Genomic DNA, 24,745 nt, shown 5'->3' with positions numbered 1-24,745 from the left:
ACAAAGATAAGAGACTTTCAGGGCAGAGACTGAAGTGTGACTCTCTTCCACCAACCCCTCCCTGTCTTTTAGTGGAAGAAGTAAATGGCACTTGCCCAGCATTAACTTTCTTGTAGAGGTCAGAAAGCATGGATTTTTGTATCAGCCTCACAGATGTAACCCTGACAGGCATCTCATGGGGATCCAGCTCTATCGGTCAGACACTTAGCTGTCCCTGACGCAATCCTAGGCTTTCCAAAAGGATTCATGGCTTCATCTTCCATTCTGAGACATGACGGAGAGGAATATTCAAGAAATTGAATGATTACAGTACAAAAGGAGACTTACTCGTTTGATATGAATTCAGGATAGATTGTTACATGTCTCTGCCCACACTGGAAGTTATATATTTGATTTTGTCCTCCTTGATATAATTGCAAAAAACTCAATATCTGCTAAGTGGAAAACTATTCCTCGTGGGATAATAAGAGAAAACAAATGTGGGCCATCCTGTGGAAAAATCATGTTGAGAATGGAAATGGGCTACGATTTAAAAAACAGACGTTTTAGGAGGTTGCTGAACTTATGTCATTTAGGCCCTCATTATGATTCGGTGGTCTTGCAGAAAGACCGCGGAAGCCACGGGCGTTACAATACCGCCAGTGCTGGCGGTATTGGTGGCTCCCTAGTATGACATTTCTGCTGGGCCAGCGGACGGAAACAGCATTTCCGACCGCTGGCCCAGCAGAAAAGTCACATCAACATTGCAGCTGGCTCATAATAGAGCCGGCGGCAATGTTGATGTGTAGCGGGTGCAGCATCACCCGTCGTGCATTTCACTGCCCAAAATTCGGGCAGTGAAATGCGCGATGGGGATGTGCCTGGGGGCCCCTGCACTGCCCATGCCTACTGCATGGGCAGTTCAGGGGCCCCCAGGGGCCCCCCCGAGTCCCTTACCTCCAGCCTTTCCATGGTGGTGTTTACCGCCATGTACAGGCTGGCGGTTGGGGATTATGACCGCCTGGCGGTCAAGTGGAGGGGCCGGCGGTATGGCCGTGGCTAATGCGCCATGGTCATAATACACTGGCGGAGCACCGCCAGTGTACCGCCGACCGCCAGGGTCGTAATGACCCCCTTAATGTGGAAGTGGATTAAAAAGAGTGACCGGTAAGTCGAAAAGAAAAAACGCAAGCATAAGGTAATTTGGAAAGAATAGAGATACTGAGGAAGAAGTAATCACTATTACAAATGTATTTAAGGTGCTTAAAATGTTGATTAGGCAAGCAAATCCTTAATGTAGGAGAAGTGTGTGGATGGCCATCTGAGGTTAAAGGTGTAAGAGGGTCATGATGGAGGAATGTCCCCTTACTTAATACTGCTATGGGCAAAAGCGAGGGTAAGCAAGCAAGCAAGCAGAAGTGCTATCCCTGAAAAGACGTTCAGGAAAAAATGAACCATGTTCATCTTGGTTGCAGGGGTTTCATAGGGAAGAACATCCAGGTGGGACACCAATGGAGGAGAATATCTCTTATGAATAAGGGACAAAAGGCCACATGTGCAAATCGTTTTTTCTAGTCGCAAACTGTCTGACTCGCAGTATCGACCCATTTGAGACTAGAAAAATGCATTTTGGAATGTACAAAGCCCAAATTGTGAATTTGTAACTTGTTACTGAATTGCAATTTGGGCTTTGCGATTCGGTATTAGGAAGGGGCGTGTTCAGGGCGTCCCTTCCAAATACTGAATCTGAATGGTATATATGATTGTTTTGTGACTTTGAATGCGGTCTCACAGCAATAACTGTTAACACAATTCCATATTGGTGGTAACCTATTTGCAAAGGGGAAGGGGTCAACACAGGACCCCTCCCCCTTTGTGAATGGTAGCAAAAGTATTTTTTCAGAGCAGGCAGTAGCCCCACGGACCATTGCCTACTCTGAAAAAATAAAAAATAAACGTTTAATTTTTCTTTTTGAAATGTATTCCTTTACAGAAAACTGTCTGAATTAAAAAAAAAAAAAAAACTTCTTTATTTAAAAAGCAGTCACAGACATAGTGGTCTGCTGTCCCGAACAGGCCACCATCCTTTTGTGTGCGGCCATTCCCAATGGGGCTGAAAATTGCGACCTACCTCATGAATATTAAAGAGGAAGGTCATTTGCGACCCCCATTAGGAATCGCTAAATGTGTCTCAGAGACATTTGTACATTTCATTCTGCGAGCCTCTAATTGAGATTCACAATGAATCGCAATCAGGGACATACCAAATGAAATTCTCGTTCATCTGGCCCAAAGTGCTATAGCAGGGGGATTTCAAACATGTGGATATCCCAAGGAACACAAATGAGTTATTCATGAATGGAGCACAAGTGGATACAATGGGCCTGATTTAGAACTCGGTGGACGGGTTACTCTGTCATAATGGTAACGGATATCCTGTCTGCCGAAATCTACATCCCATAGAATATAATGAGATTTAGTTTAGGCAGATGGGATATCCGTCACCGCTGTGACAGAGTAACCCATCCGCCGAGTTTTAAATCAGGCCCAATATATTTACTTAGGGCACATTTTCAGACTAAGGCCCTCATTCTGACCCTGGCGGTCGGCGGAGAGGCGGCGGTCGGACCGCGAACAGACCGGCGGTCAGAAAAATGGCTTTCTGACCGCGGCGGTCACCGCCGCGATCGCCCGCCACTTCCCCACTCCGACCGCCACGGCGGTCATGACCGCCGGGCTGGAGTTTGCGCACTCCGGCCCGGCGGTCGTCCCAAGACCGCCAACTGTATCATGACCCTGCCTACCGCCGCGGTTTCTTGCGGTCGGGAACCGCCATGCGAACCATGGCGGTAAGCACTATCGGGGCCAGGGAATTCCTTCCCTGGCACTGATAGGGGTCTCCCCCACCCCCCACTACCCACCCGAGTCCTCCCCCCACACCCTCCACCCCCCTGCCACCCCCCAGAGGTGGTACGAACCCCCTCCCCACCCCCACCCCGACATGCACATACATGCACCCCGACATGCACACACCCCCAACATGCACATATACACACCCCCTACACACACATACACAACGGGGACACATACCCGCACACATACATGCAGACATGCGCACCTGCCGAACAGCACACATTACCCATAGACACAGCAGCACCCCCCGCCCACATACACGCACTCACACACCCCCTCTACACACTCACACGCACACCCCCATGCACGCCCACATCACACAACACCCCCCCTCTCCCTCCCCTCACGGACGGTCAACTTACCTTGTGCGTTGGTCCTCCGGGAGGCGACGGGAGCCATGGGGAGGTGACCGCCAACAGAACACCGCCAACAGAAGACCGCCACACAGATATGTGGGTCGTAATTCTGTGGGCGGTGTTCTGCTGGCGTGGCGGTGGAGGTTGACCAGTCTCCACTTTTCCGCCGACCGCCAGTGTGGCTGCTGGCGGTTTCCCGGCGGAACGCTCCCAGCGGTCGGAATGCGCACAGCGGCATACCGCCGCGGTCGGCGGTCTTCACCGCGGCGGTAACTCGGCGGTCTCGCGAAAAGACCGCCAACGTCAGAATGAGGGCCTAAGTGTAAAGGTCACAGGATGAAGGAGGGAGGAGGATATAGTTTCGGCACTTTTTCATTTCATCCCATAAATATTTTATTATTATTTCAACATTATTCATTACGAGCACACTGCATAGCTAAGCGCTCTTAGGTGCAGAAGATGCTATACAGGAGTAGAAAGAGAACCATCAGTGAGAGTAAGTAGCTTCTCAAGTCTCTCCTAAAGGAAAGGCGAGGTAGATAGGGAGGGTAGTCCACAGGCGAGCTCCTGCCACTAAGCAGCTTCCATCACCTCTGGATGTGGTTGAGATTGGGGGAACGCAGAGGCCTGGGGTGAATATCTGTGTATTTGATCTTCAGCTAGGTGGGTGCTGAGCCACTTGAAAGTGAGGATCATTTAAGGGCTCCTGTCTGAGTGACAGCTAGTAGCAGCGTCTGCAGTGTTGGGTGGTATGTTTGGGTTTTGGGGTGTTTCCCTGTGTTTTGTACATTTCTAGGCTGTTGACTCTAGCAGTTAATTGTTGTCCCCACAAGAGACCTGGCTCATTTTCTGTTGACGTCCTGAATATAAAGATGACAGTGGAAAGGCAAGGATGGTAATTTTACACCTTCTTCTAAGGACTTGATAGAAGAGATTTGGAACGAAGAATAGCCATTAGCTTGGATAGCGCAGCATTGATAATCGAACACAGCATGAACTGGGTCAATAGGAAAATGGTACAGAGGAAGGACTAAAGGACCATGTCCGAGGGCTCAGGAACATTGCCATGGGCGCTTAAATCTGTTTGGAAGCCCGTGGAGGTAGAGCTGATTGAAAGAGGTAGGACCTTAAATATTCCGGTAATAGTAAGAAGAGGTAACAGGGGAGGGAAGTGGGTAGAGAGTGAAACACAAATAAAGTGTTAGGGGAACAGAGTGCAAGCAGGAGGGGATAATATATGAGTTGCAGGTACTCCTTGTGCAAAAGAGACGCGGGATACGTATGCGAGGAGTGATATAAACTGGAGACGAGAACAGGAAGTAAATCATCAAGAGACCGAATTAGTGGAAGATTAAGGAATTCAATATCAACTAATATTTCAATAGAGTTAGTTAAGCTGTAGCTATATGGTGATTTTATGTTACTAGGTAGATGAAATGTGCTTGACATGGTGGTGTGAGTAGATTAGGACATTATTGAATGTTAGCTACAAGGAAAAGATTACACATCGTTATTCTACCACAAATAGCGAGAATGATTGAAAGGCAGACTCTACATGCAGATGACAAATGGTGAGAAAGTGACACATCTTACATACAATATCACTGTCTCTCATTGGTGATGTTACAAATATTAGAAGCGTTCCAGCCCAGCAGTACACATTGTCAAACTAGATTAGTTTTAGCACTCACCCTATTACAAAGTCAAAAATCTCATAGCTGTCGTCATATTGATGCAGAAAGTGACCCGTATGATTGCCATCTTAAATAGTCATATACTTAAAGCGTAGATGGATTCTGAAAATATATTAGGTTAATTATTCACTTGATACACTTTATTTCGGATTAATTAAAGACTTACATTAATACTGGTCTGTTGTTGTGGCAATTGCTAACTTACAACAATGGCACAGACACTTGAGATGGGGTGTCAAAAATAATGTTGTTTGACCCTACCGGTGGATACATTTTCATGTATTATACCTCTCTAAAGCACTGACTATGCATGAATCATTCTTTGGTGATAGGTTTAGTTAACCCTCATGTAGAGTATGCAGTTTAGCGAATGGTACCCATATGGCGTTAGCTCAACCTTTGCCAAGTAGCAGAGTGTAGTCAAATAATCTGTACTAATGGCTGACGTGTATTTTGATTTGAGTGATGCGAACACTCACTTCACTGATGGATGTTAAAGCAACTACCCCTGGGAAGCGTAATCAATATCTGGGTATCCTTCCGGATACAAAATTACAGAGCGAATCAAGAAATTAAAAATTAGCATATTGAGTGCATTGAAACTTATCATATTTGGACTTCTGTTTGATCGAAGCCTATAAAACTGAAAAACACTGGACTACAAAACGGACCCCCGGACTGGTTTCATGAGGTGATGTAGAATGTAAGTTTTGAAAGAGTACATTTGGATGGGGTACATCAGTGCCTCTTGAGTCTACCTGGAGATTAGTGAACCAGCTCAGTGTACAAGTATTTGTACAGCATTGCAATTAGTCTGACTGCCTTCTAAATTATGATCAAAACTCCACCTCAGCACGTTTAAAGTGTGTAACAAAAAGGTGTCAGTTCTCAGTAAATTGGAAAGGAACAAGAAACCTTAATTATCTGTAGTACAAAAGAGAAAACTGTAAATAAAGTTACCTCGATGTGCAACAGTCGCACCTTATAGTATGTTCAGATCGGATTTGAAAAACATCTTAGAATACAGCTATAGTCAGTGACAGAAAAAAAGTGACAGGTTTAGAATTAAAGTGATCTAGGTTCAAGACCTCAAAATGTAGTGCCATATTGTTTTACAAAAGTGTCCTTACGGCACATTTAGATCAGGGCAGTTACGCTTGCATGGGCTTATATCCCATGGAAAGAGATGATAAGTTTGTATGTTAAAAATGGCATGTTTAAATGCAAATGTACAACCCACGCTATATCTTTATTGATGGAACTGAAGGATGTGGCATCGCCAGAATGAGATTTTATGTAAATTCCTGAAGATGGAAAATAATTGGTTCTCTGATTGTCTAATTGTGTTGTCTAATCAGCTTCAGAAAGTGATGCCACTTTTACGAACATTTGCAAAGCATTATGCATATGCAGATTCTGAAATTGTTGCTTATTACATGGAGTTTTTTCAGGCATATTTATATTACTAGTAAGTGCAGTTTAAAGGTGTATTGTTTAAATATTTATTATAATCAAATTATGTTTGTGATTGTCTGGTTGGAATATTTTTTTCATAGACATGGTGTTGATGCTACTCCAGACCTGAAGTATCTCTTTGATGATGTGACTCATCTAAACATCAAGGGGAGTGCGGTCGCTTCAGAACTGTTAGTCCATGGGCAACTGGCCTTCCCTGTTGGACTCAGTGATTCCCACCAATGCTTCTTGGCAGCAGCACGGTATGGAAATGGACGAGTTATGGTGACAACACATGAATCATATCTGTCAAACTCTCAGCTAAAGAAATTCCTTCAGAATGCAGTTTCCTGGCTCGACAATGGGAGGAAGGGGAAGATTGGCATTGAGAGCAATGTTAAAGGCCTCCACGGTCTTCTCAGTCAGGATGGAATTGCCTGTGAAATTTCTGGCTTGGTCCCAAACCTTAGCGTGTACTGCTGCAATGCCTACAGTGACCGTGATGCTGAGAAAATCCATGAGTTTGTGGCTGAGGGAGGAGGACTTCTGATTGGGGGCCATGCCTGGTGGTGGGCATCTCAAAACAAAGGAAAAAACGCAATAGCAGACCATCCAGGCAACAAAATCCTAAACCGGTTCGGCATCAGCATACTGCCAAGCTCCATGAGTGGAGACAACTTTCCAGCTCTGTGTGCGGAGGAAGATAGCAAACACTACCACTTTCGTAGTGCTCTCTTCCAGTTCCAGCAGCATATTCGCAACAAAGATCAACCAAAGGCGCCACTGACGTCTTGGCTTCAGAGGCTGCGTCAGGATTGTGCCACAGTCATGAAAGTTCCAGTTGAGAGGTGTCCCATGTTTGCACCCTTCCAGCGCGTCTTCCGGCGGCTAGTTCACAAAGGTGGGATCCCAACAGCTTGCAAAGAGAATCCTGTGAAGAGTACGTCAAAGGAGGCCATGCTGCTCGGCCTGGTGTGTGCCATTGATGATGCCAGTCCAGACGGTTGTTGCACTAGCCAGTTGTTGCTGCAACCATCCCCGGTGCCTCCTTCAGTGCCTCCAATTTCTCTAGAAATCAATGCAAACAATCCAGGTAAGGCTTGCAAGCAGTCGATTAAGTTATGGATTTTACTGTGGAATCATTCTGGTCACAAGGTGCTTAGGGTATGTCTTCAAATGGGAAGCTATAAAGTAAGGAGAGAAAGTAGAAAAATAAGTTGATACAGCGAAAAGAAATAGAATGCAGAAAAAAGAAAGAAGAGGAGGATGTTTCAAGGTAGTAGATGAAAAAACAGTTAATACCAAGTATGTTCCTTTGCCTGTATTTTGTGTGCAGATGTTTCTGCATGTTTGCCTTGGAATCTGTGAATCTGTTTGTGAGTTTGTCCCTTGTTCTAAGTCTTTTGAAGAATTTCTCCCTTTCTCCCTGCAGGTCCTGCTGCCTGGGTCAGCACAGCCCTCTACATCCCTCCTGCATGGACAGCCACAGTTACTCTTCCATCAGATGTCGCAAGAAAAGGTCTTTCAGTAAGTTGTCCTTCAGTCAGGATATTTCCCATCGTCTTTAGTTCTGAACAGCATTTTATGTTGTGTAATTTATTTATATATAGACTAAAACTTTGAGAATCCAATCACTGTCTCCTCTGGCTAACACACTCTTGTGATTATTCCACCTGTTGATGTGATTTGCTTCTTGAATGAGTAGATTGAGGTTTACAAGTGGGAAAGTTCATTTGTTCTCTGGGTGAGAAGAAACTGGCTTCTTGCTTATAGGGAAAGGTAACCACACGAGGGCCACAAGGATGACCATGTTGTTTTTGACCGCACCCCTTGAGGGTTTTTCTGGCAGGTTTATTTCTCATTTTCAGCTGCCAAATACTGTCAGATTCCCATCTTGTAGGGCAGAAGTGCACCATCAGTTGAAGCCTCACTTCGGAGCCAGGCTTACAACTCACAGTGCTGTGGTACCGCTAGGAGGCTCCCACAAACAGTAAATGAAAGAGCTTTCCCCAACATGTCTAACTCACCATCACCTCAGTTTTGTGCCTTAAATGCTTCAGACTTTGGGTATAAGTGATAGTTTTTTCTATCGGTTACTGTGTCAGAAACATGACGGAAAACCTGTCCACTCTATTACAAGTGCATTATAGCATATGGCACTTATAATTCAGCAGACAGAATATTCTGTTCACCAGTTTAAATAAGATTGTTTGTTCTTTTACACAATGAATCATACAAATCAGACCACATATTCCACATACTTTAGCTTCCCTTTACTGCATGTCGTTTCCACAGTAGTAGTTTAAGGGTTGTCTTTACTCAGCTGGTTATAGGGAACACTCAGGTACTAATTACAACCCTGGCGGTCTTGAGATCGTAGGGTCGTGGTGGCGGTCAGACCGCCGCCAATGTGGCAGTCCGGTCTCCACATTACGACCGTGGCGAACGCACCACGGTCGGACCACCAGCACCGCCACAATTCCGCTGGCCGTCGGCCTGGAGGTGCTGGCGGTCTCAATCTGCCACGGCAGCACTGCTTGGGATTACGATCACGCTGTCTGACGGGCAAGTGTAAATGCTGGCGGAGACGGGGTGCAGGGGGCCTTATGCGGGGCCCCTGCACTGCCCATGTACTTGACATGGGCAGTGCAGGGGCCCCCATGGCCAGCCCCATCGTGCAAAAGCACGATGGATGCTGGTGCACCCTATGCACCGCAACATTGCCGTTGGCTAATTTTGAGCCAACGTCAATGTTGTGGGCTGTTTTCCACTGGGGAAACTCATAATAGGGGCCGCTGGAAGGTCACCGCACTTGCGGTGACCTGACCGCGGATTTCGGCGGACAGGCTTTTCCATCCGCCAAAGTCAAAATGAGGGCCTGAGTCTTCCAACTAGTTGACATGGCGTGCCAAAATTCTTCCATTCATTTGCAAACTAGTGAGTGCCCTAGTAAATTGACTACATATATATTTTTTACAAATTCTCTGTATCTGCTTGCTTTGTTCATGTCACCTGCAATCTATCATGGCACCCGTGAAATAAGGTTACTATCACTCATCTATACAGACAGCGGTGTAAGTTTTATTTTCTGTGATCCTAAACTAAAATACATAATCCATAAATTTATTTTTTGACTATGCCACTTCCATTTCCTTGCCATATCCTAGTCTTAAACCAGAATGGTATATGCTGCATCCAGTCCGCTAGTTCTGATGTGCCTTTCTGCTTCCCATTGTACGATTAGGCCTACCACACCACCTAACCAAGGTTAATTTTTTCAGAAAGGGGGATACCCACAGAATCATAAGGCTCTCTCTCATCTTCTCCCTTTTTGATTTGATTGAATCATGTGAAGTAAATATCACCTGCTAGATTAAAACAAGTAAAGAACATACACCAGAGGTACAAAGAGCACTAGATAAGAAATACATTGTTATCGTGGCTTTTCACTTTTTTCTGAACATGAAGTGGTATTTTGTAAATTGTGATTTTAAGTCTATGTGATGATGGGAGATTGGATTACTTTCTGTAGGCGGTGTTTTTGTGGGGGCTGCATCTAGCCTTGAGTACTAAGGGCCAGATGTACTAAGCCTTTCAACGACGGCAACAACACTGAGTCACCATTTGGGATCGATAACATGTTTTTTCCTATGTACTAATCCCACTTTAGGAGCTGGACATTTTTTCCGACTAATTTTTTCCTAAGATGGGTCTCCAAATAGATACGATTCAGCATCTGGAAGGGGCGTGTTTTAGGTGTCCAAATGACCACTGGCAACTCTTACATAAACTTTCAAAAAATGAAACCTTTTTTTAAGAAAGCGGGCTGCATTAAGAATATAGTTTACTTGTTGAACATCAGTTACAGATATGGTGGCCTGCTGACCCTTTCAGGCAATCATTCCTGTTAATGTGGGCAATTGGATTGCTTTCCATTTTGTAATCAGGATATTAATAAGGTAGGTCAGATTGGACTCAAACCAGTTCTTTTTCGTACAGGAACTCACTTAATAGTACAAAGGTCAGTTCAGAAAAATATTTATTGGTTGCAAAAATACTGGTTGCAGATTGCGACCATTTTTAGCTTGTAAGTAGTACATCTGGCTATAAGTTGTATGTTTGTGTGTGTGCTGGGGGTATCCATCTTGTGCTTCCTTAGTCATCTGGGTGACAGGAGCACTGGCCTCCCAGAGTCACTTATATCTTTATATCCAGTGTGGGGTAAGAGTGCATGACGTCTCCAAATAGGCACATACTTGAGTGTTGTATGGGCGTGTCACACTGGCTACTATTGATCAGTAGAGGCGCTGGCTGTACTCCTTCAGTGATCGCCTGTTCTTTTGAGTTTGGATGCTACAAGGACATCTGTTATTGAAATGAAATTAGGTATTATGGGAAATGCAAATATACGAACACTGACTAACTAGACTGACGAACACTGACTAACTAGACTGAGACCCAAAATATGCAAAAAGTGTCTGTGATGAATTGAACAAGTAAGCCACCTTTACATGGCTCATACAAACGTACAAAGGGTCTGGATTCATTCACAGAGTTACACAAATTAGCGATCTAGGTGCCCTAAACCACAAGAAAAGATTAAAGATTAGCATTTTTCATCCCATTACTTGAATGCATTATACTTAATGCCCTTACCATAAAAGTACCAAGCATGACAAAAGCACCTAGATTTAAGCTTGAAATATTAAAGATTATCACTCCGCACCCAAGCGTAAACTGAATCACATAGTAAGAGAAGGACTAGAGCTACAGTAGCCACCCACCCCATTCAATGAAATGGAAGAAAGACTATTGAATGAATAAAAAAGATAGCACTAAACAGAAGAGCCTGTTTCCATTACTGAAACACGCTTAGGACTGCTGCATGGATAAATATTGCCTTTGCAGGTCTCCACTACACTTAACCCATAGACAGAAAACATTGGGGGTCATTACAACCCTGGCGGTCGGTGCAATAGTGGAGGTATTACCGCCAACAGGCTGGCGGTACACACCTCCACTATTATGCCATTGGCAGTTTGGCCAAAGCCAAACCGCCAAGTTAACACACTGACCGCCATGGCGGTAATGACCACCAGGGTGGAGGCTACAGTCTCCAACCCGGCGGCCGTCACTAGGCCGCCCATGGCATTTTGACCCTGCCCACCGCCAAGGTATCCGTGCTTTTTGTTCCACCACAAAAACCATGGTGACAGGCACTATCAGTGCCAGGGAATTCCTTCCCTGTAACTGGTAGGGGTCTCCTCCTCCACCCTAACCGGAGTCCTCCCCCACCCTCCCCCCACCAGGCCCCCACCACATTTACACACATACACGCACATACACACCCATACACTCAACGCATACACACATTCACCCACACATGCATACATTCATACACACTCACAGTAACACGCACAAACATACATCCAGGCACACACGCAATCTTACGACACAACATGCACGTACACACACACCAACTCATGCACACACGCATTACACACACATACACGCATTCAAACACAGTCACACACACCCCCACACAAGCACACAACACTCCCCAAGCCCCTCTCCTGTTGGAGAACCTGATTTACCTGCTTGCAGGGGGTCCTCCGGCAGGAGATGGGACGTGTTGGTGCTGCCAGCAGCAGCGTCCGCCAGCAAAACACCGCCAGGCCATATCATGGAACATGATATGGTATGCAGTGTTTTGCTTGCGTGGCGGTGCTGCTGGCAGCAGCGCCACCTTACTGCCGTCCGCCGCCATGACTATCAATGGAATTCCACCAGCCTTTTGGCGGGATTCTCCCTACAGTCATAATTCGGTTGATGGCTGGTAGCCACAGCGACGGTCTTTTGGAGGCCGTCGCCGTGGCGGTAGGCGGTTTTTACCACCAAGGTCCTAATGAGGGCCATAGTGTACTTAAATGGAGTGTTTAAAATTGCAAACATTCCATCAGCGATTAAAGAGGCTTGCATATGTTAGCAGTGCTGCCTGGTGTATTTATATACATTTAGGATCCACTGATTTTTAGCAGGGATGTATGATACACCATGCATATTAGTTAAATCCAGAGACATTTCATAGGCTTTGAAATATGAGTCCCAATTTTAGAAGTAATAAATAAGGAAATAAAGATGGTTGAGGAATTATGAACCTGGGCTGCTGTGAGGCTGCTGCCATTTGCTTTTGCGATGGCGGTAGTGGAATTACTGAATACACAGACTTCCTTTAAAGACTATTGCAAATCTTGCAAAATTGTTCCATACGCATTTGAGTGATTCACAACATTGTTGGCTCTGCTGGCTTTACATGGAACAAAACTCTGGGTTACATTTGCTTCTTTGTTGACAGGAATAAATAATTAAGCTGGAATTATGTTGTTTGCAGTGTCAGGCATGTCTCTGGAATGAAACAGATCAAAAGGTCCCCACTGAGCTCCAGTTTACTGAATGATTTCAACCAATCAGTGATATGTACTATGTAAACATGGACTGGAATCGAAATAGGTTGGTTGATGAATTTAGAGGAGGATTTGTAGCCAAGTGGCTAGAGTTGCCGATCTTGGACATGGGGAACTAGGTTTGAATCCTGACCCCAGCTCGACATCCTGTGATTCTGGGCAAATCACTTAATCTGCCAGTGCCTACAAAATATGTAATGTAGTCTGGTTAATTTGGAAAGTGCTGTAATGCCCTCCACCCACGTTCGAGCTATGAAAAAAAACTGCAAAAAATAAAAAAAATCATAAAGGACAGTATTTGGCAATAGCCTGACTGGTAGACACATATTATGATTTAGCTCTTAATATTCACTAATGAAATGTATAGATATTATAAGCCACGTGCTAGCCTATAGCCCTGTGAACACATACTTCATTTCTGCTGCTCCCTGGTGTCTGGCTTCATGTGCTCACCTGCAGCCTGACAACAAAGGTGCTGGAAGCAGAATAGCCACGGCGCCACCCTGACTGCTGTTTCAGAGTCAGAGGGCCACTTCTTTTTCCTCGCAAGTGGATGTTTCTGCCCTTTTCTGTGCACTACAACCACCATCTTGTTTTGGCAGTCATGAGTTGTCTTGTTTTTTTGTTCTCCTTTCTCCTACCTCTTTTGATCAATCACTGCTACCCTCATAGTTCGTCCCTCTTCCCACGTACCTTATCAGTCAAGTAGTTCTCACCCCAAAGTCAGGGGATGGGAAGAATGTGTACTGATGTGTATTTTGTCACCAAACACACCTTTTTATTTTGAATGGACCTTTCCAAGAATTATCTTTTGAAATTCTCCCCTGGGCCATCACTCCTTCCAAGGTAAAAGTTTAGCTGATGGCCTCCATAGATGTGGGCGGGGTGGGTGTTTTTCACTGTGGTCAGTTTGCATGTTGTAGTGACTTGAAAGCTCCTGTCCATGTGATGATGCTACTTCTTTGCGAAAACTACTACATTCACTTGCAGGAATGTGGAGTCCACAAGAGAAATGTACCAAAGACATCACTGTCCTTCTTTGCTGGGAACTGCTTTTGTTACCTGAGATATCTATACGCTGTTAGTAGTGAATTTCCTTAAGTATTAATAAGAATTCCTAGGTAATAAATTACGGAAAAACTTCTAGCCTGGACTATTCCTATCTATGCAAATTTTTTATATTCTAAAAAAAAGTATTTTCAACATTTTATTCGTAAATGAAGCACTTATTCTCGAAATATTAGTAATATTACTAATATTTTGAGAATAAGTGCTTCATTGACTAATACATTGTTGACAAAGATGAGTGTTCAAATGTAAATGTGTATCTTCCAAACATTAATAATAATTTGTCACAAACAATGGGGTTAATTTACAAAACTATTAAAATTCCAGGTGCAAATTGGATGCCATTCAGATAATCTAAACAGCGCTGACCAGTTCTGCCGCGCCCCAGTAGTTATACGAACATATAGCGTCAACGAAGAAAGAGTCCCGGTCTCTTGCCTCTGGGGAGGCCTACTGTATTTTCTGGTGCCTGAAAATTGTAACCTTGGCAAGGTCCAGGTCACTGTTGAAGGTGCGGTGCGAGCTCCCTTCTTCCGGCGTGGTAAGTACATACACCAATGCCAGTCTACTACAGCTTCTTGATTCAGTCCACCTTGTGGTTCTTCCTGTCCTCCACATGCCAATAAACAAGTCAAAGAATCAGTCTTCTTCTCTGTGCAACCATCCAGTTTCAGCTGGCAGCTGCTGTGGAAGGAGGTGGTCTCAGAAAATAAAACTCACATTCTCCACAATACGTTGTCTACACATTCTGATGTATTAGAGAGAGGCTTGTAGTGGTTTTGACTCCTGACTTCACCAGTTTACACATTTTGTTTTCCTCCCCATGTTATAGTGCTTAATGTTTTGTACCTGTAAGTCGCTATGCATGTTGCTTATGCCTGTTTTATAGTCATATTATGTGTCATTGTTATGACAGTAGGCTAGTGGTGATCTAGCAAAATAAAAGGCAGATAAAATAGTGGGATGTTACCCATTCTGCTGATATATATATATATATATATATATATATATATATATATATATATATATATATATATATCTTTGACTACCACGCAGTGTCATATAGAGCTTTGAGGGTCATAGAGTTATCAACTAACATTTAACATAGTACATATGAGTAGTCCACATGTAGGGCTATCGTGCATGTAGCACCCTCATAAAATGTGACGATTTGCGTATATTACCAGTATGTACTCTAAATATCTTAGTGTTCTCCGGGTGATTTTCATTGCCTGGTGTTTCATGGGTTCATCAAGTTTCAATATGGCATGTTGTGTCATCTCATTAGTGCTCTGAGTTCTGTCTTTGTTCACAATTTGTTGGTTGTATTTGTTGGCATAAAAAGATAGCTAGTGTTCACCCGAACCCTTCAACACACACACTGCAGTCAGCTGCAGAGAAACAAGCGTCAACTACATTGCAAAGGTTTGTGGTCTCTTTGCAGTTCCATTAATATTCTTTTAATTTCACTGGATTTCACATCCATTTTTTGTTTGTGCACAAGTTCAGTTTAAGACCTGAAAATGCAATTGTGGGATCAGCAGACTCCTCACCATGGCCCGTCTGACTCCTTTACTGTTAAAACTTACAAACATCTGCCCCAACATCCCTGAACATCTCTGTGTCCAGCCTTGACCATGTACATTTTATTTGATCTCCATGTTCATTGCTCCCATGATGACTTTATCCCCATGAGATTATACCCCGGCTCCTTGCCTTTCATGTACCTTGTTCTTCAGGGGCAGTTTCCGGAGATTCCGTTCATTTTTTGCTGGAAGAAATCATAAAATAAAATTTTTAGGTGTCTTATGTAGGAGGCAGGCCTGGCTTGTAGTGGGTACCAGAGGTACTTACACATTGTGCCAGGTCCAGTTATCCCTTATTAGTGTAGAAGAGGTGTTTCTACCAGCTTAGGCTGATAGAAGGTAGCTATGGCAAAGCAGCTTAGTCTGAACTAGGAGACATGCAAAGCTCCCACTATACCACTGGTGTCATATGCTCAATATCATAAGAAAACACAATACACAGATATACTAAAAATAAAGGTACTTTATTTTTATGACAGTATGCCAAAAGTATCTCAGTGAGTACGCTCAGTATGAGGATGAGAAATATACACAAGATATATGTACACAAACCAAAATTATGCAAGTAATAGCAAAAGGTAATGCAAGCAGTGTAAAGCTACAATAGATTGCAATAGGAGAACATAGGTATAGGGGCAACAAAAACTATATACTCCAAAAGTGGAATGCGAACCATGAATGGACCCCAAACCTATGTGAGCTTGTAGAGGGTCGCTGGGACTGTAAGAAAACAGTGAGGGTTAGAAAAATAGCCCACCCCAAGACCCTGAAAGGTAGGTGTAAAGTCCACCTACAACCCCCAGAGAGCACAGAAGTCGTGATAGGGGGATTCTGCAAGGAGAAAAAACACCAGCAATGCAACAACAGTGGATTTCCGGACCTGGGTACCTGTAAGACAAGGGGACCAAGTCCAAGAGTCGCAACAGTGTCGAGAGGGGGCAGGAGCCCAAGAAATGCCAGCTGAGGGTGCAAGGAAGCTGCCACCTGTTGGAAGAAGCTTAGTTTTCTGCAAGAACGAAGAGGATTAGGAACTTCCCTTTTGGAGGATGGATGTCCCACGTCATGAAGAAGCTTGCAGAGGTGTTCCCACACAGAAAGACCGCAAACAAGCCTTGCTAGCTGCAAGGGTCGCGGTTAGGGTTTTTGGATGCTGCTGTGGCCCAGGAGGGACCAGGATGGCGCCACTTGGATGAGGAGACAGAGGGGGTGCCCAGCAAGTCAGGGAGCCCTCACAGAAGCAGGCAGCACCCGCAGAAGTACCAGAACAGGCACTTAGAAGAAGAGTGAACTGGAGTCCATGCGAAGTCACAAAAGGGAGTCCCACGACGCCGGAGGACAACTCAGAAGGTTGTGCCCTGCAGTTTAGAGTGTCGGGGACCCAGGCTTGGCTGTGCACGAAGGAAATCCTGGAAGAGTGCACAGGAGCCGGAGCAGCTGCAAATCACGTGGTACCCAGCAATGCAGTCTAGCGTGGGGAGGCAAGGACTTACCTCCACCAAGCTTGGACTGAAGAGTCACTGGACTGTGGGAGTCACATGGACAGAGTTGCTGAGTTCCAGGGACCACGCTCGTCGTGCTGAGAGGGGACCCAGAGGACCGGTGATGCAGTCTTTTGCTGCCTGCGGTTGCAGGGGGAAGATTCAGTCGACCCACAGGAGATTTCTTCAGAGCTCCTGGTGCAAGAAGGAGGCAGGCTACCCCCAGAGCATGCACCACCTGGAAACAGTCGAGAAAGCTGGCAGGATGAAGCGATACAAGGTTTCTAGTAGTCGTCTTGCTACTTTGTTGCGGTTTTACAGGTGTCCTGAGCAGTCAGCGGTCGATCCTTTGACAGAAGGTGAAGAGGGAGATGCAGAGGAACTCTGGTGAGCTCTTGCATTCATTATCTGGTGAGATCCCCAAAGCGGAGACCCTAAATAGCCAGAAAAGGAGGTTTGGCTACCTAGGAAGGAGGATTGGCTACCAAGAGAGGTAAGAGCCTATCAGAGGAAGCCTCTGACGTCACCTCCTGGCACTGGCCACTCAGAGCAGTCCAGTGTACCACAGACACCTCTGTTTCCAAGATGGCAGAGGTCTGGGACACACTGGAGGAGCAAGGGCACCTCCCCTAGGAGGTGCAGGTCAGGGGAGTGGTCACTCCCCTTTCCTTTGTCCAGTTTTGCGCCAGAGCAGGGCTGGGGGATCCCTGAACCGGTGTAGACTGGCTTATGCAGAGATGGGCACCATCTGTGCCCATCAAAGCATTTCCAGAGGCTGGGGGAGGCTACTCCTCCCCAGCCTTCACACCTATTTCCAAAGGGAGAGGGTGTTACACCCTCTCTCAGAGGAAGTCCTTTGTTCTGCCTTCCTTGGCCAGGGCTGCCTGGACCCCAGGAGGGTAGAAACATGTCTGAGGGGTTGGCAGCAGCTGCAGAGGAGACCCCAGAAAGGCAGTTTGGCAGTACCCGGGTTCTGTGCTAGAGACCCGGGGGATCATGGAATTGTCCCCCCAATGCCAGAATGGCATTGGGGGAACAATTCCATGATCTTAGACATGTTACATGGCCATGTTCGGAGTTACCATTGTGATGCTGTACATAGGTAGTGACCTATGTACAGTGCACGCGTGTAATGGTGTCCCCGCACTCACAAAGTCTGGGGAATTTGCCCTGAACGATGTGGGGGCACCTTGGCTAGTGCCAGGGTGCCCACACACTAAGTAACTTTGCACCCAACCTTCACTAGGTGAAGGTTAGACATATAGGTGACTTATAAGTTACTTAAGTGCAGTGGTAAATGGCTGTGAAATAACGTGGACGTTATTTCACGCAGGCTGCAGTGGCAGGCCTGTGTAAGAATTGTCAGAGCTCCCTTAGGGTGGCAAAAGGAATGCTGCAGCCCATAGGGATCTCCTGGAACCCCAATACCCTGGGTACCTCAGTACCATATACTAGGGAATTATATGGGTGTACCAGTATGCCAAATGTGAATTGGTAAATTTAGTCACTAGCCTGTTAGTGAGAAATTTGGAAAGCAGAGAGAGCATAATCACTGAGGTTCTGGTTAGCAGAGCCTCAGTGAGACAGTTAGGCATCACACAGGGAACACATATAGGCCACAAACTTATGAGCACTGGGGTCCTGGCTAGCAGGGTCCCAGTGACACATAACAAACATACTCACAACATAGGGTTTTCACTATGAGCACTGGGCCCTGGCTAGCAGGATCCCAGTGAGACAGTGAGAACACCCTGACATATACTCACAAACAGGCCAAAAGTGGGGGTAACAAGGCTAGAAAGAGGCTACTTTCTCACATCTTAAAAATTGAAAATGATTCCATCATTTGCAGAAGTTTATGTATTTTTCAAGTTTTACATTTAACACTATGGCAGAAACTGACTCCTGTGACAATAAACTGAGAGCGAATGAGTAGGCGAGTGAGAGGTAGATGAAATCCTCTGCTGTCCTTTTTATAAATTTGAGAACAAAGTGAATAACATAATAGCCAAGCACACTTGCTGAAGGCCTAGTGTGGGCATAAGAAGTCATCAGATGCTCATGGATATGTTGAGGGTAATAGATATCTAAGCTAATCAATTTAATACTACAAATTTGGTTTTGCATATTTTTCCTTTAACCTTTTCCTCTGCAGCACAATTTACCAATCCTTTGTCATCAGAGCGCCACAACCTACTCATCAAACCACCCAACAAGTTTCTCTGCAGCCCTCCTTCATCTGATTTTTATTAATCATTCCATTTTGATAGACTTTCAGTGCCCTCTCTTACGGCTTGCTCCCATTCGTCGCGTCCTTTCCACAGTTCTTCTCAATGCTGCCCAAATTCCTTTCTATTCCCCTTCCAGATTCCATTACGTTTGTCCCTCAGTATCCTTTTCAGAATGTATTTCAGGGCCTTTTCCAAATTGCTCCTCTGTGCACTTTCCAGAACGCTCTTAATTGAAACTCGCTGATTGCTTTCCAGGGGCCTTAGCAGGTTATTGTTTTTAAATGCCTCCTCTATGGCTTACTCCTCAGAGCCTCTTTCTGTTTGCTCCTCTCTGCCTCTTCTAGATTGCTCACCAGTTTCTCTTCCTAGTTGCAATTTTCTGTCCATCTAGATTGCTCATTTGAGCTTTCCAGATTGTCTTAGTTTCTTTTCTAGATAAGATCTTAGTGCTACCTCATTCGAGATTTGATTGTTCCTCAGTATCTCTCCCAAGCATACCTCCTCATGCCCCTTTTAGACACCTTGGTTCCCCATTCACATTTTTCTTCAGTGCCCATAGCTGAATGTCTGTTCCAGCTTCTTGCCTTCTATCCATTCCAGATTTCTCTGAACTGCCTGCCTACTTCCAGGTTCCAGTTCCCTATCTCAAATCACACGTCTTTTTCCTTATTTATTTACATCTTTTGAAGTTATGCTAAGTGTTCCTGTTTGGATTTCTGCTTACTGTTCTCACTTGGATTTCAGCTCGGTGCCCTCACTGGGATTTCTACATGATGTCATCTTTTAGATTTCTGCCTAGCGGCCAGTCTTAAATATTTTCTCAGTGCTGTCCTGCAGATTTCTGCTCAGTTTTCTGGTTTGGATTTCCCTTAATGCCAATCTATGGATTTCTTATCAGATCCCTGAGTCTTATTTCTCCATAAACCCTTTTCATCAGGTTTTTTAAGTGGCAACATCAGGATTTCTGATTAGTGTAATCTTCTAAATTTCTCTTCTGTGCCCTGTTTGGGGTATCTTTTTAAGGTCACTTCAATTTGCTTCTCATTTCCTATTCTAGGTTTGATCTTGTTACTCAGCTCCAGATTTTCCCTCCTCATCGGCTATTTCGTTTTGTTCCTGAGTGACTCTCTTTGCAGTTCTCCAGATTGTTCTTCTATATCCTTGTGTCGTCTCCAGTGCTCAAGTCTCCAAATATTTTTTTTCCTTATTCATACCTCAGCCTAGCAATGCCTCTTTCCTAGCGTCAAATGTTCTGATTGGTAAAGGCATAAATGGGAGCAAAAAATGTAATGTCTGTTGAGGCTTCCCAGGTCAATAGCATTGTAGTCTCTGATTAGGAACAGTAAGTTGGTAATGGTTATACCCCTATTAGCATTAGTCAAAGCCGTTACTGCTCTATTTAGTGCATGTCTCAAAACCCGTGGAATATCCAGTGGTTAACATTATTATCAAGGGTCATTTCCACATAGTCAGTGCAGCTGCTTTGCAGTGCCACAAGCAAGTGTGGTAATTTCCAAGGTTCAAGACAGTATTAATTTGACATCTCCTAGTAATTTCTTCAAATGTATACATGACGCAAAGTGAAAAAATGTCTTTAAACCCAGTTGCATAATGCCTATGTCAAATGAGGAACTTAAGATCATATTTAGAGTTCGGTGGACGAGATTCTACATCATAAACATGTTGGGTATCCTGTCTACCATCACATTATATCCGTGTAGTATTTGTAACAGAGCCGACTGGATATTAGCTATATTTATGATGGGGTATCCAGTCTCACAAACTCTAAGAAGGGTTCTTTCTCTCCTACAAATAACTAAAAGAACTAGGCATAGTTAGCTGTGGAGCTGTATTTTCTTCAAGAACGTTGTAGTTTACTGTCTGAAATCCTCCTGTTTTTTCCATCTATTTCAGCTGACCAAGATTCCCACAATGGTTTGAGCTGCTTCGGTTGTGCAGCTGCAAAGTCAAAATTCCCACCACCTTGATGGTCTAGGTGTATCTCTAAACTCTGATTCTGCTATGAACTGTTCCATTACCATTCAGATTTATTACATTATTATTTAAATTCATCAAATATTTCTTAACATCCAGAAGGAAGATGATGATGATTATTTTCTCATGGTAGGTGAAACTTGCAAGTCGGCTTGGCAGACAACCATCCGTCATTATCCATCACCTTGGGCAGAGCTGGCCACAGAAAATATTATCCTGACTGTTCCCTCTGATAATGTTCGCTCGATGGAGGACCCAGATGTTGTACTTGCTCTATGGGATCGGATGATGGGCTCCATAGCGGAGTTAGCTGCTTCCTCACCCCACTTCCCTAGACCCGAAAGATTTGTCACTGATGTTCAAATATCAGCGGGTGAGTATTGGGTTGTCATTAGCAGACTGGATATAGAGTGATTTTTTTTGCTCAAATTGTGTTCTTCTCCTGCCCTCTCTTGTAGATTCTCAGTCATGTTTTACGACTGAGAATCTATTTAGGAGCGTCAAGCCAAAAGCAATCAAACATTGTGAAAACCTCACAATCACAGACTGTAGAAAGCATTTTTGACATGATGCACAAATAACGCAAACAAAAAGCATAATTAAGTAAAAATGGAAATATATGTCACATTCTTAATCATCCAAGGTCAGCTCCAGTGGAGCCTAAAGAGTACAGTTTTAGAAGTCTTGAGAGACTGGAAGTACCGGCATGAATATTAGAGACCTTTTGACAGAACAAGTCAAGTAACCTGCTTATCTCAAGCGCAGGAGGTATCTTGTTCTGGATCCCAAGTTACGCTCCACTGCAGAAAATGGCTAGAGAAATTACGTTTGTGAACTGTACCAGGATGGTTGTTGCGTTTGACTTTCAGTTTTACAAAAACCATGAAAACATTCTGAAACTGTCTTTTTTTATTGTTATTTCTGCATTCCCCTGCTGCACTGTTTTCATTTTCCTCCATGTATTGCCTGGAGGACATTGTGTCTGCAAAACACCCTGGCTGGGTGCAATCTTCCTAAAACCCTATTGTAAACCTGGGCTCAAACACTGTATAAGCATAATGTTATACTGTGCATTGTACTCTGAACATACTTGTTTCAATATGAAGTTGACTGGTAGAAAGAAATGGATTACTAGAAGATGTCTCTACTACCTGTTGATTCCCAAAGGTCTCAGTATCTAGGTATTAAAGTCCTCTAAAGAGAGGCAGTGCTTGTTTATGAATGAATATGACGTTATAGTAAAAAAAACATTTTACAATCTTTTTGCTTTACCTGCATCATTCATTTCCCTTTTTCCCTTTACATGTCTTCCTCTTTCTTATCTGTGTTCCCTTCTCCTTCTTCTTTAGACTTATTTTCTTCATGTTCGTTTTTTCCCTTTCTAGGCCTACCTGCATCTTCATTTCCTGTTTCACACTTTCCCCCGCTCTCACTGTCTTGTGCTTCCTCTGTATTCCTGTGTTTCTCCTACATCGACCGTCTTTCTCTAATTCTACCCTTTCCATCTATCACCAGGTACTCCATTATCCCCATCTCTCTCTCTCTCCTTTTGCCAGCTTTCCCTCCCTCTGTGCCAGCTTCACCTTCTTTGTTCACGCTAGCTTCTTACCCTCCTCCCTTCCTCTGCCCACCCTGTTCTACGTAATTTGGTGACAATCTGTACTGTCAAGGAAAGAAAATAAAATGTATTGAAATAGGTGCTACTTGAGGTGGCAACCATGAGAATATTTCAAGACTCAAACAGGGTAGATACCAGCCCATAATGTTTTATTGCAAGGTAGCACTTTTGAGGATGGAGACATACTATGGAAAGAACAGTTAATTTCTTGCTTCTCTTCCAGTCTCAATCCTCCTCCAGTCTTAAGCTAGTAGGGTTATGAATTGTCAGAATGTAATATTGGCAGTTTTTTTGCATCCAGCTCAAACTGCTGTGGCCTATACCAACAACTTATGGTCTCCAATATACACCAATCAAAAGGTCTCCAGTGACAGAATCCTCTTCACTGAAGGTGGGCTCTGTAGTGGAAGTATCTCAAATTCTGAACCTTGGCTCAGGTACTGCTGTAATCCTAAGTGGATCAACCTCATTTGCCCCCTTGTGATCCGAGTGTGGGATCCACCTGCATGTTGCCCTCCTTGTTGGTTTCTGACTGACGTCTGGATGCTGTAAGTACCAACTTGAAGGATAGGACAGTACTCTTCTCTCCTTCAGGGTTACTTGCTTCTAGATCACCGCAGTACAGTACTGTTGATCATTCTAGAGGTATTACGCTTTTGGGTGCTCCCTAAGCTGTCCTCTACCTCTACCTGTCCCTGCTGGATACGCTAGTGCGAGCCCAGTTGACCGTTTAGGACCTGCTTATGGTGAACCAGTATTATCAGTGGGGCTTGTGAAGAAACAGTGAATTCTTCTTCCACAACACCTTTTCATTAGACCCACTGTTTTCTAAACCCTGATGTAAAATCTGATGCCAGTACTCGGAAGGACAAGCAGCTACACTGTGGAATATTTCTGTGCCCAGGACCCATGAAAATGATTGTGGGCTTGGAAGCAAGGACATCTTCAACACCTCCACCAATGTTGCCATCATGGTGTACAAAAGAGACAATCATGTGTAAATTTTGTGTGACATCAATCAGGGCGCAGTCCTATTTCCGGGGTATGAAGGCAGTCTATCAAAGTTAGGATTTCCCCAAGGATCCAGAAGCTGCCTCTTCCTATTTGAACTTGGCAAAATAGTATAAAAGTAGGCATTTCAGTAAAAAGACTACCTACATCCAGGAAATTCAAAAGAGTCTAAGAGGTCCCAATAATGTCAGTGGAGTACTGATATCCTCTTTTACATCTTTGAAGTACCACTCCCCCTTACCTCCATAACCTCAGTCAGCCACAGTCACCGTTGAGGCACGTATGCACAGAATGAGATAGTGAGGTTCACCATACTGCATGTGGTATTACAAAAAAATATTGCAACATATCATCTTCTACAATAATGTCACAGTAAGTAGATGTGGAGTTAAGAATAGTAAAACTATACTTAAACCTCAGTGATCAAGCGCTAGGTGATATGGAGCTACAATATTTTCAAAGGTTGCTAGTGTGACATACAACTGTGGTTGCTCTGTGTTCCATAGGATGGTTGTGTGCGACAGCTACCCCAGCCACGTCCATTCAGGCAGGATCATCCCCATCCTGTTAACCTCTGCATGAGGTTTATCTTTATAGCCTAAGAAAGTGGGAAGAGATATTACTTCCACTACCTCCTTGTATGGAATGGAAGCGTGTGGATTTGCACCACCAATGATTTATACAATTGCAATTAGTTTTACCTCAGGCCAAACTTAAATCTACTGATTATATGAGGATCTTGCAGATTTCGAGGTCACTGTGTACTGTGGAACAGAATGATGCAAACATGCGTCCATAGGAATTGTGGTGGAGAATTAATGCTATTGGTACAGGATGCTGCATTAGGATTGGGTGCAGCACATTGTCACTTTATCAAGAGCCAGAATCTGGTGGCCA

At 44.3% G+C, this 24,745-nt stretch overlaps 1 protein-coding gene across 4 annotated transcripts in view; it reads left to right on the top strand.

Moving 5' to 3' along the window:
* LOC138267508 (TRPM8 channel-associated factor homolog) overlaps window positions 1-24,745 on the top strand; it is a 39,605-nt gene that overhangs the window by 6,381 nt on the left and 8,479 nt on the right. For all 4 annotated transcript variants that reach the window (XM_069216507.1, XM_069216508.1, XM_069216509.1 and 1 more), the window contains exons 3-6: window positions 6,499-7,490; window positions 7,830-7,924; window positions 14,257-14,470; window positions 21,353-21,592. In XM_069216507.1, coding sequence (XP_069072608.1) covers window positions 6,499-7,490; window positions 7,830-7,924; window positions 14,257-14,470; window positions 21,353-21,592 — 1,541 coding nt within the window. The remainder of the gene's footprint in view (window positions 1-6,498; window positions 7,491-7,829; window positions 7,925-14,256; window positions 14,471-21,352; window positions 21,593-24,745) is intronic.

The sequence above is a fragment of the Pleurodeles waltl genome, chromosome 12 (genome assembly GCF_031143425.1).
Source record: "Pleurodeles waltl isolate 20211129_DDA chromosome 12, aPleWal1.hap1.20221129, whole genome shotgun sequence".
In the NCBI taxonomy this organism is placed as follows: domain Eukaryota; kingdom Metazoa; phylum Chordata; class Amphibia; order Caudata; family Salamandridae; genus Pleurodeles; species Pleurodeles waltl.
Note: the sequence above shows the minus strand (reverse complement) of the source record. Positions and strands in the feature narration are given on the sequence as shown.